Source organism: Panulirus ornatus, chromosome 58, assembly GCF_036320965.1.
Source record: "Panulirus ornatus isolate Po-2019 chromosome 58, ASM3632096v1, whole genome shotgun sequence".
In the NCBI taxonomy this organism is placed as follows: Eukaryota; Metazoa; Arthropoda; class Malacostraca; order Decapoda; family Palinuridae; genus Panulirus; species Panulirus ornatus.
The window spans coordinates 15,788,334-15,805,512 of record NC_092281.1 but is presented as its reverse complement, the minus strand read 5'-3'; the positions used below and the strand labels follow the sequence as shown (position 1 = coordinate 15,805,512).

At 37.3% G+C, this 17,179-nt stretch overlaps 1 protein-coding gene across 7 annotated transcripts in view; it reads right to left on the bottom strand.

Annotated features, from left to right (window-relative positions):
- The window catches only part of LOC139766567 (uncharacterized), a 143,603-nt gene that overhangs the window by 103,385 nt on the left and 23,039 nt on the right, over nucleotides 1–17,179 (bottom strand). For 5 of the 7 annotated variants that reach the window (XM_071695384.1, XM_071695385.1, XM_071695379.1 and 2 more), the window contains 2 exons: nucleotides 9,503–9,868; nucleotides 5,385–5,569 (listed from right to left, as the gene is read on the bottom strand). In XM_071695384.1, the coding sequence (XP_071551485.1) occupies nucleotides 5,385–5,569; nucleotides 9,503–9,621 (304 nt within the window). In that variant the 5' untranslated portion in view covers nucleotides 9,622–9,868. The remainder of the gene's footprint in view (nucleotides 1–5,384; nucleotides 5,570–9,502; nucleotides 9,869–17,179) is intronic. The other 2 variants (XM_071695381.1, XM_071695386.1) reach the window with 1 other exon arrangement.

Sequence of the window (17,179 nt, the reverse complement as noted above, 5' to 3'; positions counted from 1 at the left end):
GCCAGGACTTATAGATGGTACACAGTCTAACTGTTTTAATGTACACTACAAACGACAGTATGTAATCATGTCTCCAAATAAACTTACTATCATCATTCTCCTACACACAAGATGTTCTTTTGCTCACAAATCAAAATTCACATTATTTCTTCCTCATATACTCGCCATGTGTTGTAAATGGCATTGTCTACCAAGCAGCTGGCAGATACCCACTCCACCATGCACTCCTACTCACTCAAACATTTGCCATGTTGACCCTTTGATACTTAATTACTCAAATATTTTATGTTGAAAACAAAAGACAAGAAAAGTATTGTACATTCTTATCCTTAATTCATGTGCGTTAATCACAATAGGCAAACAAAGTCTATGCAAATCTTATCTAAGCATAATCCAGCATTGGTCTGATATGTGAATATGTCGTGAACAGTTCACCAAATATTCCCTTATCCATATACATAAATGCAATTAAAGTCATTTGTCAGCAGAAAGTTGCCTATTAACAAGTCTCCTGATAAGGATACCTGGTGACAGGTTACGGATTATACTTAGGTCTCCTTTACATACAGATTCCTGCAGCTTATTTCCCCCAAGGTAATAAACTTCCTATGCCCTTCTTTCACCTTTCCCCATCCTGTCCACACCCTGGATGTAATTACCTATTTGCAATCACGTTTTTTGTACAAAAGGGGGAAAAAGTTCTGAACTCATGGGGCCTTGTCTCCTAAACCTTCTATGTTATCAGATTGTCTTTGGAACCTCTGTAAACTAACAGCATTTGCTGTTTCACTGGGTAGTATATTCCAACCATCCACCAACTAACACTAAACCAATACTTCTTTACATCCTTACCAATCAGCTTTTTTACCAAGCTTTTTGCAATAGCCTTTCGTTACTCTGGTGGCACAACTCTTGAAAAATTACTTACTAACAGTATCATCCAGCCAATTCAGAAATTTGAAGGCTGATATCAGGTCTCACCTCTTTCTCCTCTCCTCCATGGTGATAGCTTTGTAACCCTCAGCCTCTCTTACCTCTCAATTCTTTTAATTCATCTACCACCTTAGTTGCTCTTTTCTGTACTCACTCAATCAGATCTATGAGTTGCTTTAGGTGCAGTGATTAAACTTGCTATGCATATTCCATTTTGGTCTAACATCTGTAGTGGAAAATTCTTAGAACATGTTCCTGTCCATGTATTTGAATGCAATTCTTACATATGCCAGCAAACAGTTCACCTAATATGTAGCTCTGTCGATAAATAAAGTTCAACGTCTACCCCTTGACCTCTTTCTCACACAGATTCCTCTACATAATTTCCCACTGGGTAATAATCACAATGAGGCTTTCTTTTGCTTTGTCCCATCCTCATCACCTTGCATCTAATTGGATTGAATTTCTTCATCTATTTATCTGACCAACTTTAGAGTGAACCCAGATTTCCATGTAGGTTAATGCATTCGTTATCATTCTTTACTTCTCTCATGACCTTGGCATCAACTTTAAACATCTGTTCCAACAATTGTCTCAACTGGATGACATCCTAACTTACTGAAATGTCTACATTTACTGTGGTTACAGTAAATAGCAGGGTAAAAGTGAACACAAACGAACGTATTTTTCCAGTTGGTAGGATACAAAATGGTATTTTGCAGAAACATAATTACAAGTACAAAATTACCCCAAATCATAATCATTTACTTTATTATGAAGAGAAAATATATTTCATGACATTGAAAAAAAATTCGCTCTTTCTAATCTGTTGCATGTCAAAGCACAGTGTTATGAGTTGATACAATGAACCCCACTATGAAACTATAAAACACTGCAATATGAAATGTTGTAACACAAAGCCTCCATGTACATCTGATCTTATTAAACACACTTTGTGTATTTTCATTTGTAACTTCATATTACTCATACCTATCATTTATACAGGGTGTCCCCAAAAAAAATGTACTCACTTTTTGACACCCTATAACTCACTGGGTTTTTTTTCTTACCTGAAAATAAGGAAAAAATTCAGTGAGTTATAGGGTGTCAATAAGTGAGTACATTGTTTGAGACACCCTGTATATTTTTATATCTAACATTATACAAATTCTTTACACATTAATTAAACATACATCTACATAAGCAGAACTTTACTTACATGAATAAATTAAAAATCTTTCTTTTTCCATGTTCACTGTTTCAAGAGTAAGTGTGGTAACTCCATGAACTGACACAGAAATAGCCTCATTACCCTGCATCGACTTTCTAGCTCCCATGTATAATGGAACAAAAACCAGAGCTCCCTATCTTCAACCTGGCCCCACAGACCTTTCTATGGCTTCCCCGACAGCTTCATATGTTCAAGTTCAGCCTGCTGACAGGACGTCGCCCCAAGTGTACCACATCATTCCAATTCGCTTTATCCCATGCATGCCTCATATCCTCCTGCATGTTCAGGGTTATGTAAGTATCTACAAACTTCTTCAGTAAATTTTTGAATTTATTCCAGCACTTGTCCTCAACAGTCTCTTCAAAGTTTCTTTGTTCCTCCCCTCTTATCCTGATATACTCATTCCTTGCTCTCTTATATCTCAAATGTTGTCTGGCTGGAGTACCATCTGTTGTTTTGCAATTAAACATTTCAAAGCTCCTTTGCTTTTTGACATCTTTTATCACAACAAGCTTCCTCTTCCTTAACATTCCCTCTCTATCTGAAGGATAATGGTACCTATGTTCCTAATCCTTCACTGTAAAGTTCCCAGAACCTTTCATCACAAAGCCCTGGTTCCTGGCTAATGAAGTCCATTTCCCAATCTATGTTTCCATAAAAATTGTTGAGGGATGAGTAATTTCGATAACTATATCTCCTCTTTATGCTTTGTCTACATCTGCTCTTTCAATATCCTCATTTACCACATAAGAAAACTTGAGAATTACACAATCATTTACTTCAACTGGTGTATCATAAATAAAATGTCTTAATATCCTTGCTTAGTATGTGTAAAGACAAGTTCTAGCAATACTGATGCAGCAGTCCTCTCATCCTAGTATGCTTACTGACATCTTGGTAGAGTAAATTTTCCTGTAAACACTCTGAAAGCTTGAGTCTCCACGACTCCCTCTCATCATGAAAAGACAGATTCCCCAAGTCTATCTCTTCATAATGAAATCCATTATCAGTATTCTACCATCTCTAAGAAGTGAATGTTTCATTGCTTCATATACCATCCTAATTGTCCATTCATTGTTATCACTGAGGTCTCTGTAAGATTAAATACTATCAACACTGCCATACATTCTTCCCAACAGTTAATCTTCCCATTATGTACTGTTTGAATGTGCCAAGGATCATAAAAAAGCTACACTAAATCCATCCAGAAACAAATGCCCACCTACCTTCCACTCCCACTGATAAAGCAATGCCATCAAAACCTACAAGAAACCTCATGCTAAAGACCCTTACATGTATCATATCAAATTTTCACATTAAACAGTATGGCTGATTTGCACATCAAAGCACTTTCTTCAACCTAACCTGGCTACATAGCAAAAGAACTACAAACATGAGTTCACACAACACATTAGAGATGGATTTAACCAAGCAAAGCCTACCTCCTGCACAGAAGTAAACAAAACGGACACTATCAAAGCATTTGACACTATCTCCTAACATCCTCACACAAAAAATACTTAACAAAACCCTCCACAACAATGTCTAAAAGTGGCTGGCCAATGACATAGCTGGTTGCCACAATGACTTCACCTCTAAAACACTTAAACTCTACAGTGGAGTTTCCAAAGGAGCAGTTCTTTCTCCAACTCTCTTCAATCTCTTCCTATATGACCACCCATTACCTTAAGCAAACCCCAAAATGTGGGTCCTCTCCTTTGCAGATGACCTCAAGATCTACATCATAAGATCCTAACACTACATTAGCAACATCAAACATGCAGCACTACATTACACAACTGGTAACATAGGTCACCCAGAACAAAATATCAGCATCTGCAGAGACGTCTTTGATCACTCTTTTAATCCCAAAGAGACATGAATCCAGCTTACACCCTCCATTCACCTTGAATGGACAGTCTCTTCCTCTGAACAAAACTCCAACCATTCTAGGTGTCACGTATGACAAATAAACTATTCACATCCCGCCCCAGTAACATAAACACAAACTAAATGCCCTCAGAACACTAACTAGCACCATATTTGGACAGGAAAGAGAATCCAACATCCTATATAAACAATTCATCAACTCCATTTTAAAATATACCTTACCTGCCTGGTTTTCTAACTTCTCAAAACCAAATATAACAAAGCTGCAAATCATACGATCTAGTGCACTTAGGACAATAACTGGTGGCCTAGCAACTACAAACACTCAACACCTTCCATAAAATAAAAATCCTCCCAGAACAGTCTCATCATATGCACAGTACTCAATTCTGTGAGACATTACTAAAGCCCCACCACTCTAACCACCAACATTCAAGTAAAAATAAAAAGCTTACCACTTCTTCACAGCTCAATAACCTATATTCAGATACCCCACCCTTAACAAACAGAAAAAAGACAAAACACATACATGGTGAAATAAGTCAGAAAACATTAAATAAACGACTTCCCAAATGTCTTGAACTTCAGCCCTGGGGATATACACCCATCAAAAACTACACTACCGAACAAACACAAGTCACACTCTCCCATTTACAATAAGGAAAACACACATCACTAAAACACTACAAACACCATTTCAACACATACCAAGACCCTTCATGCCCACAAAGCAACTATCATAAAGAAGACACCAAGCACTTACCACTCAAACACCTTGCACGTTCTGCACGCAAACACACACATCGCAATATTTTATGACCTATGGTCCAAACTAGTGGTATGACCAGTCTCCTAGTGTGCTGCATGAGCCTTACAAGGATAGAAGGAACTCCTGAAGCAGGAAGCTAAGGTAAGGTAAGGTGAATGGGCCGTATTCCACTATTTCTTGAAACTTAAGCTATCTCTCATTAAGGGGGTTAATCCTCCCATTCCCTTGCTTTCTCTTTCTCTCCTTACTATCATGTACCCCTCTGAGCTGAACAGGTAAGATCTTAATTCTTTAAGTTTTGTTTCTATGACTCCAACAATATCAGGTACACTTGTGTGTGTGTGTGTGTGTGTGTGTGTGTGTGTGTGTGTGTGTGTGTGTGTGTCTAAATATTTTTTATTATACATGCACATCCCAATTTAAAATGTGACAAATAATTTAACGAACTTAACAAAAATATAACTCTTCGGTACATAATAATTTGAAGAATATCTTATCCGAATTAATATTCAGAAACACATATATGATAAAACAATAAACAACAAAAATATTAAGGCACACCAATATTAACTAGACGTCCATTCTGCAAGAAGTGAATCAATTTTTTCATGGATCCCTGATGACCTGGGGCACGAAAGACATCTTTCTTGGTGGGTCCCTCTTTGTTTAGCTTGAGGATGAGCACCAACAAAGGCCCTGGGATATCGTTCTTGCACACTTGCTCCAGCGACACACCAAACTTCACCCTGTGAGATGGAAACTCTTTAACAGACAAAAAAAAAAAAAAAAAAAAAAAAAAAAAAAAAAAAAAAATCTTATCGTGACTTACAGTATACAGCTAAGGAAAAGCATATTGCCATTACAATCTACAAGTAAGATTCATGGTTAGCAGATACATACACATTAATCATACAACAACATTCTTGAAAAATGTAAAATCATTAGAAGGAAAAAACTGGAATACACTTCATTTCAGCAAAACCAAGTGATGTCTCAAACTAATCATCACTATACCATCATGTCATTACATCAAAAACCTGGGTGATTCACTTTATGGATGCTGAGTCTCTATGAACAAGCATTAGCTTGTACTATCATGGTGGGTGAGGGGATAGTATGTTCTTGGATACACCCTGTTTTTTGGGGTAAAACAGTCTCTCTCTCTCTCTCTCTCTCTCTCATGCAGATCTGTCTGGGGTAGAGAAAAATAAAAACTTAGCTTAGGTAAGCCTCAACTGCTCACTGGTCAATATGACCTAGGGTCATCTTGGACATCAGATTGGCAAAAAATGAGAAACTTGACAGGACCATCCATCAATCACTTCTATAAAGTTTGGGTTCATTTTTCTCAGTGTTTTTCAACTTGATCTTTGAATTTTATGCCAATCAAAGGCCATTTTGCCCTGTGGCAACCATATTAGAGTGAAAAGTATGAAATATGGAAACATGATGAGAGAACCATCCATAGCTCATTTCCAAAAAGTTTTCTTTAAACTGACTTTAGTTTCTAAGATTAAAATATGAAAGGTTTACAAACAGATGAGAGACAAGAGATAACAACAGTGGATGCAAAATAATGAGTACAGCTCACTGGGTGAACTCATGAAAACCCAAGGCTCTTGGAAGCCTGTATAACCTAACTAGTAAACAAGACTTACTGGCCATATTGTATTCAGATTAGCATGAAATAAGGAAAACTGACAGTGAATCATCTGCCAATCTTCCCTGTAAAGTTTTGGTCCAATCTGTACACTGGTTTCCAACACAAAAATTTTTGAAATCTCAAGAAATCAGAGACCATCTGTTATGTACAAGCCACATTAAATGATGGACTGGCATGAAATGAGGAAACTTGATAAAGGACCAACAAAAGATCATAAAGCTTCTTCTGTTCAAATGACATGATGGTTTCTATGGAGATCAGAAAGTAAAAAGTTTACAGACTGGTGGTAGATGATGAAGACAGACACAAAGTGATAACAGGAGCTTATCAGGTGAGCCAAAAAAATTCAAACAATAATGGAAGTTTGAGGTGAAGTCCCATTAGAATAGAATGCTGCCCACATTGTAAAAGTAGTTAATTATAATCATTTATACATCAGATAAAAAAATGTATTACCTTATCCACATTCTCAACCCATTTTCCACCTATGCCCCAAGCCATCACCCAACATGCCTAGTACTTCCATAGCTGTCCATCAAAAACCAGTGCATGAGAAAGCAATTCACACTTAAAACTGCCTGCATTAAAATTATGTACAAATCATTAATACATTGCAATCATATGATATCAATTACACTATTTTCTTATGAAACTACTGTGGTTGATTTTCATGTCCATCTACTATCCCCATGGAAAAGTTTGAATTACCCCACTTGGGGTTATTCATCCAGGTCGATAATTCCTTACCTTTGTAATCTAACAGCTAAGCATGGACAGACACTTTGAAATCTTGACACAAGAAAAGGTGAAGTAAGTATCAAGAACCAGATGTAAAACCTAAAAACAAATGGAAATGAAGTCTACATCTGATTAACTGGGAAGAAAATTCACTGACATGAACAAATGTTTAAGAAAATAGAAGATGAAAAGTTGCAAACCTGAACAAAATTCATGGAGCAAATAATAGTCCCAAAATTCAATGTTCTAACACTACAAGTAAAAACTTTGAGACAAAGCAACAAAGGGCAAGTTGGATTATGTCCCAGTCCCTCATACAAGAATACAGTGTGCTACCAGTTCTATCAGCCTAACCACACATGAATATTTTCCTCTTTCTTCTCTATCATGTAGTTAAATAATCCAATCCCCTAAATGCCTTACATCAATCTCTGCAATGTTTTTACCACAAGTGCTCCAAACTGATTCTTTGTTATGATATTTCACTAGAAAAAAAATATTTTGCACCCTATCTCCATCATACAAAAGGCATATCTTACACTATGACAGTTTCTCTAAATACTCAACAACCTTGCATAATTTCTCAACAACCTTGCACAATTCGTGTCTCCTCATACTTCTCTCATCTAGTCTGCCATTCTACATTTTCCTACTACCAACAGGCAATTCCTGTACAATTCACTTTTCAGCAAACATTTTTCTACATAAACTACACTAATTTCTACAACTGCATTTCTGATAATCATCAAATCCCTATTCAAAAATTTGATGTTCATCAGTCATGGTGATTTAATGCTTCCCATTTGAGCATTAAACTACATAATTCATGAAGTTTTCTCTCAATATTTACATGATACTTTTACTGTAATACCTGGAAAATTCTTCATCTTTAACAATAAATTTCATGTATCAGGCATGAGCTTTTTCTAATATTAAAGGTGTATGAACTCAAATTTTCAAGATATTTCATTCTTTTTCTATCATATTATTCCCATATCAACCCATATCAATTCATCACAACTTATCTTTAATCATATCTGTAAATTTCCTGCAAACAATTACATGGACCTTCCTCTTAATACTCTAATCTTTCTTAATTTGATGCACAATTTTTTCCAGAAATTTTTTCTATTCAGTGGTATTATTACTAACTAATACTGAAGCACATGGTTTTCTACTTAATCCCAAGTACTCATCATAGACCACGAATGGGACATATGTCTTCCCTCCTTTCAATAATGATCCCATCAACTAGACTGATGGAACATATTTCTCCCCTTTTCAATACTGTTCCCATCAGTGTGTCCATCCCAAGGCTTCACTAAACATCAGCCACTATGATGCCTTCATAACTTCATTAAAACATAACCTTTACTGTCTATCATTTTCCTTAAGCAACATTCTATCATCTAGTACAATTCTTCATACTTCAAAATATTTTTTCCCTCTGCTATTCAAATATTGTGAATTGTCTTTCCATCTTTTCTTTCTTCTTAATCCATCTCCAGAACATTCTTATACAATGAACTCTCACCAATTCAATTTTCAATTTATCTGAACATAAATATCTGAATGTTTTCACATAAAATGACAAAACTTGCAAGACTCGTCTCAAGGACACTCTCAGTGGTATGATCACTGCATGGAGATTCTCATGTGCACTGTGATCATATTTCCTCTTCTGAGTAAGAAGTGACTTCACACCACCAAAAGCTCACAGGATGTGATCTTGTGACTAATTTCTGCTGGACTTTTTGCCATTAAAGATGCTTCCTAAACAAGTGGATAAATACATGTCCAACAAGAACTCAAAGGCTTCTTCAAGCACTGGAATACAAAGGAAATACAAGAGCCTTACAATTAAGTATGGAGTTAGTACAAGACCATTACAATTAAAAGTAAATCTGCTTCTTTCAATGCTTATATAAGATCAGGGAACTGCCTCATTGTTTTTTCTGGCTACAGACCTCTTTTCAATGGGGCCTCTGATAAATATGTTCCCCTTACTTTGTTGAATTGGCAAGGATTCATTGTAGTCATATTATCAGTACCAAAACATTAAAGTCCTGCTCTTATCATAGAATACAGTAAAATGCAGGCCTAAAAAGTTCATTATAATTTCAAAAGCAATTATAGTACATACCACCACCAACCGTAAAGCAATAAATAAAGCATCAGTGAACCCACAACCACAACTTTACAAAGTGCGAATAAGCAAACAGCCACTAATCTTAACTCAGTGTGTTGACTGTGCTCCCTCAAAAAGTTTCAGTTGTACCTGCCAATAGTCCAGTATGGTGGGTAGGGGTGGGTGCATGGAGAGCATGGTATAGGTGGTTCTGTTGAGGGACACCAATGATCTCCCCAACCACCCCCTCGTTGCAGCATCATCTTCATCCAGGAAACACACACAAACACACCTCTCTTGCTGCCTCAGTACTTTTCTTGTTACAAATAAATGCTAGGTTCACTCTATTGGTACTTATTTCTCTATCTTATCCATCGTGAATCCACAGCTGTGTACTGCTGACCACACTTATTCTTTTAGTCATATTCCTGAGTGAAATTCCTTAATAATGTTCTCTGACTGCTATGTAATCACTCATCATACTTCATAATCATGGTCAAATGATTTCCTGAGAACCTGGTATAAAAACATCAATATATAAGAAATAGATGAAAATAAACAAATATGAAATGTAAAAAACAAAATGTATGACAATTATTAAACACTAAATATAAAGGCACGAAGAATTGGAGATCATTTGAAGTCATTAGCACCACAATAAATGATAAATACAATATCAAAGCAGTTATGACAGCAGGAAGATAGCAGCTAATAAGAAAATTTTACTGAGGATGCAATAATTCATTACCTAAATTTCTTCAAATCCATGCTATCTTTCTGGTTAAAAGCAACAGGAAAATTTTGTTAAAATCATAAAAAGATGAGGCTGTTACCTCAGTTAACTGAGTAAAATCTTAACCATTATGGTAGAATATGGCTAAATCAATAAATATTGAAAGAATACAAAGATAAGCAACACAATATTACTTACTCATTAAATGAATTAATATTAACAAAAGTTTGGTGCACATGACCTTGTAATCATAAAATAACAATATAAAAATAATTCTCATATTATCACATTTATTATAATTCTTTAAAATGTATTACTTTCCCTATTCCATAAATATTCTATAATACCTGTATTAAGCTAGCAACTTATACACATCAAAGTAATTAACTCATCCAGTTTCCCATATACCTTTCATAATAATGATACTGAAAACTATAAAAGCAACATTTCCAGCTCTAGGTGTCATATGATGTAAAGGATATTTATCTTACAAATGAACCACTATGCAGGAAATTCTCCTTCCAGATCTGCCTTCATCAGAAAACTGCCAGAATAAACCAGCACTAATGTTTTCAATAATGTCAGTCTGATCATGAGGGCTGAGGTAAATCTGGTAAAAATCTGTGATGTTTAGTCCAGAGGGTATCATCTAAATTGTCCAGTCTCCTTACCTACCCAGAAAGTCAAGAGTTTCCTCATCTTGAAATGAATAAGAATGTATCAGTAAAAGTCCTTCAGATCCAAACATACAGTCTTCACTCAGTTCTCTGCACAATATTGCAAACATTTACCATTGTGGTCATTATAAATTTTTGCATTTTTGTTTGTTTCAACCTTCAGATCAAGAAACATTCTTTTCCCCCTGAATCTTTCTTAATGGCAGGAAAAAGAACATTTGTAAAAACTAGTCCTCTAGCTAGTTTTACCGCATTTTGTTTGGTATTTCTATGGCAAAGTCCTTAAAAGGTCGAGTAAATGTTGAGTTCATGCAAATTTTCTGACTCCATTACACCATGTGAAAGCCAAGTGTCATACATCTGTAAGTCTAAAATTTCCTGAAGGCAACCTCTAATACTCACACAACTACTTGAGAGCAATTTTCTTAGAAGCAGTAACTCTAGACTGATTAACTTAAAAATTTCTTGAAACTTCACTTTTCACCAGAAGGAGCTTCTCTTTGTCTCAATAAAAAAAAATTATCCTTTTATGAATTACAATAGAACCGTGAAGAAACCAAATAGCCAGAAACTACTTTGAGATGCATACCATCAACCAAAGGACAAGAAGCTCCAGAGGGACATATTATCACCAGAGGGCTGAGAGCTACTGAGAAACATATTGTCACCAAAGGGCTGGAAGCTACTGAAAAATATATTGTTACCAAAGGGATAGAAGGTAGAGAAGTATGTCATCACCAAAGGGCTGGAAGCAAAAGAGCAACATCATCAGAGAGCTGGAAGCTCCAGAGAAACATCATCAGAGGACTAAAAGAGGCTGAGAAACATTTAACCAGAGGGCTGGAAGCTACGTATAACTGTCATCATCAGAGGGCATGGAAGCTACTAAGAAACAACACAAAAGGGCTGGAAGCTTCTGAGAAACATCACCTGCGGGCTAGAAGCTACAAAGAAATATCAGCAACAGAGGGCTGGAGATTTCTGAAACACATCATCACCTGAAGGATAGAAGCTAATGATAAACATATCATCAGAAGACTGGATGCTTTTATGAAACATATCACCAAAGGGCAAGAAGTTACTGAGAAAGATCATCATCAGAAGATTGAAGGCTACTGAGAAACATATCAACACTGGAGGACTGAGGGCTTTTGAAAAACATATCCCTGAGGGCTGGAAGCTACAGAGAAACATATCAACACCTTATCACCTGAAGTCTGGAAGCTAATGAGAAACTTATCATCACCTGAAGGCAAGAAGTTACAGAAATACATCAGCAACAACTGAAAGCTATGGAGAAACGTTTCAGAAGATGGTGCTGAAGGCTTCTGAGCAACATATTATCACCTGAGATATGGAAGCTACTGAGAAATATAACAATACCTGAGAAGTAAGGAAGTGGAGTTGCAGAACCAAAAGGAAAAAGTGAAAGGAAGACAGAAAGAATATTTTGAAGGACTGATGACTGTGGGAGAAAGTGGGGCAACAGTTGATACATGTATGGGTATGGATGGAAGAAAGATACAGGTGCATGGGCCTAAAGAAAAAGGGAGATCACGAGGGCAATAATGAGGCTGAAGGTAGGAAAGGCACCTATAGAGGATGGGATTATGACTGAAATGCTTAAGTATGGAGAAGAAAGTGTGATAGCGAGGATGCATTTGATGTGTAAATAAGTATGGAGACAGAAATTTGTGCGTAAGGACTGAATAAAAGCTATTATTGTTCCTTAATTCAAATGCAAAGGTGCTAAGTATAGAAGTGATTGAATGTAGCATAAGTGAGGAGCAAGGGGGGGGGGGTTAGGAAAGGTAGGGGATGTGTGGATCACACTTCTGTGGTGAAGGTGACTGTGAAAAAGTATCTAGTCAAAGGTTGTCAAAGGTTAGAAGTTGTATGCAGCTTTTATGGATCAGGGAAAAGTATATGACAGAGCTGAGTGGAATGCTTTATAGGATATATTAAGGATATAAATAGGGTAGGATGGTGGGAAAGCCTTCTATAGAAAAGCAAATGCAAGGGTAAGAGTGGATGGAGGGTTGAGCGAAAGTTCAACAGTGGTTCGTGAGGTGTATGGATAGAACAAGAGGCCATAACATGAAATAAAGCGATTTTTTTTTCTATAAAAGATGTAATCGAATAGAATTATTGAATACATGGTTAATACAGACAGCATGGAAAAATTTAAGAAGCTGCATGACAGCAGAGAATGTTCAAGTGATGGGGTTCCTGAGTAAAAGAAAAAAAATCCATATCCCTTTAATACAAACAGGTAATTACAAGAAAATAATCTTAAAAAATAATCATAATAAAGTAAATCATACCCAGGTGCTCACCCCTGGGGTTTCCTTAACATGACCACAACGTTTGAAACTTCAAGCTGTCTACGCATGGCATTGACAAATATCCAAGGACAAACCCAGAGGCTACTTTATTTGGACAGAAAGAGAAACCCTAAACAGTGGTGATTGGGAGCAGTTTTAGTCGGAAATGTACTGGCTTCAGGCCATGACGTTTGTAGCTGATGTTGCACATGATGATCCCAGTGATGTCAAGAGCCAGAACTGACCGCTTGGCAAACAACCTCGCCTGATCCCTCACCCAACCTCTTTGAAATGGGGGTTCGGCGAGGTTGTAGGGGGTACCTTTTCTCTTTTGATTTACGAACTCAAAAAAAATCCTACTCTGAAGTAGAAACTAACTCAATGCAAGAGCATGCAGTGGATTATGTAACAATGAAAATGAGAGGATGAGGAATTTCGCTTTTCCGATACTTTTGAAATACAATAAAGTGGCTCCGACCAGGGCCCACCCTAACGACGCCGAGACCCGTGTCAGCAACTCCCACCGATCCTCCTCCTACCTCATCTCGCCTGGATGCACAAGTTCGTTATTCAGCAGTACAATGTATAGCATGAGAGGATGTATAGGAGAGTCGGGGAAGTAAGGAGACAAAGTGGGATGGAGCTGGGCGTCGGCTGATCCTTTGCTAGCCTAGCCCCCTCTCCCCGTGGAGCTGATAGACCGCATGACCTCGACACCGTTGTGGGGGAGGAATGGGTGCCCTTCCTCGCCCACGTCCCAAACTACCATATGTTGTACATAATTGTTCATGTTCACTCTACCCTCTACAAAATATATTACATCACATATACTACTATCAATAAACATTAAAAGTATGTGTTCACGTATATAATGCCACATGCAATCAGCCAATCAGTATATGATTATACGTAAAACTGTAACCCCCTTTACGCATGTTCCTAATGCCCTTTGCAGTCCATACTTCTACGCAATATGTCTGATTTGATTTGATTTCATTAGGTAGTGATATATATATATATATATATATATATATATATATATATATATATATATATATATATATACTTTGCCGCTGTCTCCCACGTTAGCAAGGTAGCACAAGGAAACACGAAAGAATGGCCCAACCCACCCACATACACATGTATATACAACACGCATATACATATCTATACATTTCAACGTATACATACATATACATACACAGACATATACATATATACATATGTACATATACGTGCTGCCTTCATCCATTCTCATCGCCACCCCGCCACACATGAAATGGCTCCCCCACCACTGCGCGCGCGCGAGGTAGCGCTAAGAAAAGACAACAAAGGCCATATTCGTTCATACTCAGTTTCTAACTGTCATGTGTAATGCACCGAAACCACAGCTCCTTTTCCACATTCAGGCAACACAAAACTTTCCATGGTTTACATATATATATATTTTTTTCATGCATATTCGTAATTTCCCGCGTTAGCGAAGTAGCGGTAAGAACAGAGGACTGAGCCTTAGAGGTAATATCATCACTTGGCTCCCTTCTCTGTTCCTTCTTTTTGAAAATTAAAAACGGGTGAGGATTTCCAGCCCCCCCCCCAGCTCCCTCCCCTTTTAGTCGCCTACGACACGCAGGGAATACGTTGGAAGTATTCTTTCTCTCCTATTCCCAGGGATATCTATCTATCTATCTATCTATCTATCTATCTATCTATATATATATATATATATATATATATATATATATATATATATATATTGGAAAGGATCACAATTTTGCTCGTGATCAAGTATATTCCTATGAGTCAACGGGGAAAATGAAACACGATAAGTTCTCAAGTGCACTTTCGTGTAATAATCACATCAGGGGAGACACAAGAGAAATAAAAGTCAGTTGATATACAACGAAGAGACGTAGCTAGGACGCCATTTGGTTAACATGTTTGAAATATGGTGTATATCAAGTGATTTATATTTTTCTTGTCTCTCCCCTGATGTGATTATTACACGAAAGTGCACTTGGGAACTTATCGTGTTTCATTTTCCCTGTGGACTCATTGGAATATATATATATATATATATATATATATAATTTGCCACTCCCTTTACTTCTAGTATTCTATGTTCCATGACGTCAGTCTGGAAAAATAAATCGAAGTCGTTTTTGAAGTTGGTCACATTCTGAAAATCAAACCTTTGAAGCATTACTTGACCCTGAATCGCGATTCGCCTCATAAATTATACTTGCAGTGCTATATTAGGCCATTGTCTTGTAAAATCCTGTAAACAATACTTTCTTAATACCATAGTTTCACTACTCTTAAGGACCACTGTATAGTATACCCATACTTATTGTTTACGGATGAATCTGGAAGGTAGTATATTAATCAATGAAATAGTTTCACCCACCAATACTACTACTACTACTACTACTACTACTAATAATAATAATAATAATAATAATAATAATAATTCACGTGCTATATTGTGCCTGCAGTATTTCACTAGTTTCTAGACATGGAGGTAGGTACACACACACAGCAGCCACCGAACTGTGAGGCAAGTGCCTCCAGTGTATCGAGAGCATGTCTCTTCTGATGACGGCTCCCTTACCCACAAGTGGTTTGATGGCATTCCGTCCATTACACTCTCTCCACCTTACAAATAACACTCCACAATATGTAAATCACAAGACTATATTTCATTACATTTTCATGCGTTAGGCTGCCTGATGGCAAATCCTCGTAACCACTGTTGACATGGAGATCAGCAGAAGCAATGGAAAATCAGGGATTCTAAATCTCATTGTTACCAAAAAGCAAAAGGAAGAAAAAAAAAACCGTCGTCACAAACTCTGCAAATCCAATTCACTGCTTATGTTACTCATATACGCCATCGATTTCAGACCAAACTTTTTTTTACATTGTCCCGTTTCTCCACTTATCAATTTCACTTTTTTCTTATCATAACAGACCCAAGACCAATTTCCACGGGAGTCCTGGTGTTATCCAGGATCTCTTTTAAGACTACTGCAGCCCAAGGCTGCGCTACTGCCGCCCCGCCCCACAGGAAACAGCACAAAATGCATGAAAGAACAGAAAAAAGGTATATACAAAATTACATTCTCTTCCCACACCCGATCGCCGCCCCCTTGCGTTAGCCCCAGGAAACAGACGAAAGGCCACATCCGCTCACATCCATACGCGAGCTGTCATGTGTAATGCACCGAAGACACACACACATATTACATAATATATATATATATATATATATATATATATATATATATATATATATATTTTTTTTTTTTTTTTTTTTTTTCGCTGTCTCCCGCGTTTGCGAGGTAGCGCAAGGAAACAGACGAAAGAAATGGCCCAACCCACCCCCATACACATGTATATACATACGTCCACACACGCAAATATACATACCTACACAGCTTTCCATGGTTTACCCCAGACGCTTCACATACCCTGATTCAATCCACTGACAGCACGTCAACCCCGGTATACCACATCGCTCCAATTCACTCTATTCCTTGCCCTCCTTTCACCCTCCTGCATGTTCAGGCCCCGATCACACAAAATCTTTTTCACTCCATCTTTCCACCTCCAATATATATATATATATATATATATATATATATATATATATATATATATATATATGCTGAATGTAGCGGTTAGCGTTCCTGACCGTGACGCAGTCACGAGCCGCCCAGGGTCGTGTGCATTGGTTCGAATCGTCGCAGTCGCAGTCGGTCCATAGTCAACCCCGCTGTTCATCTACCCTTACGGATTGGTCGATGAAATGGGTACCCGGCTAAGGGTAGGAATATATATATATATATATATATATATATATATATATATATATATATATATATATATAGCGTTAATGAGATGGCCTTGATCCGGACCTCAGCTGTCCGTGCCGCCTCAGCTCAAGAAAAAAAAAATCCTTCCTTAACGACAAAGAGAGGGGCGTGCGGCTCTGGTGACAATTTGTCATGTCACGTAAAGCACCGTCCGTCGTGGACACTGCTCCAAACAAAGACCTTGACTATGGCACGCCCGTAGCCTCTCATAAACCAAA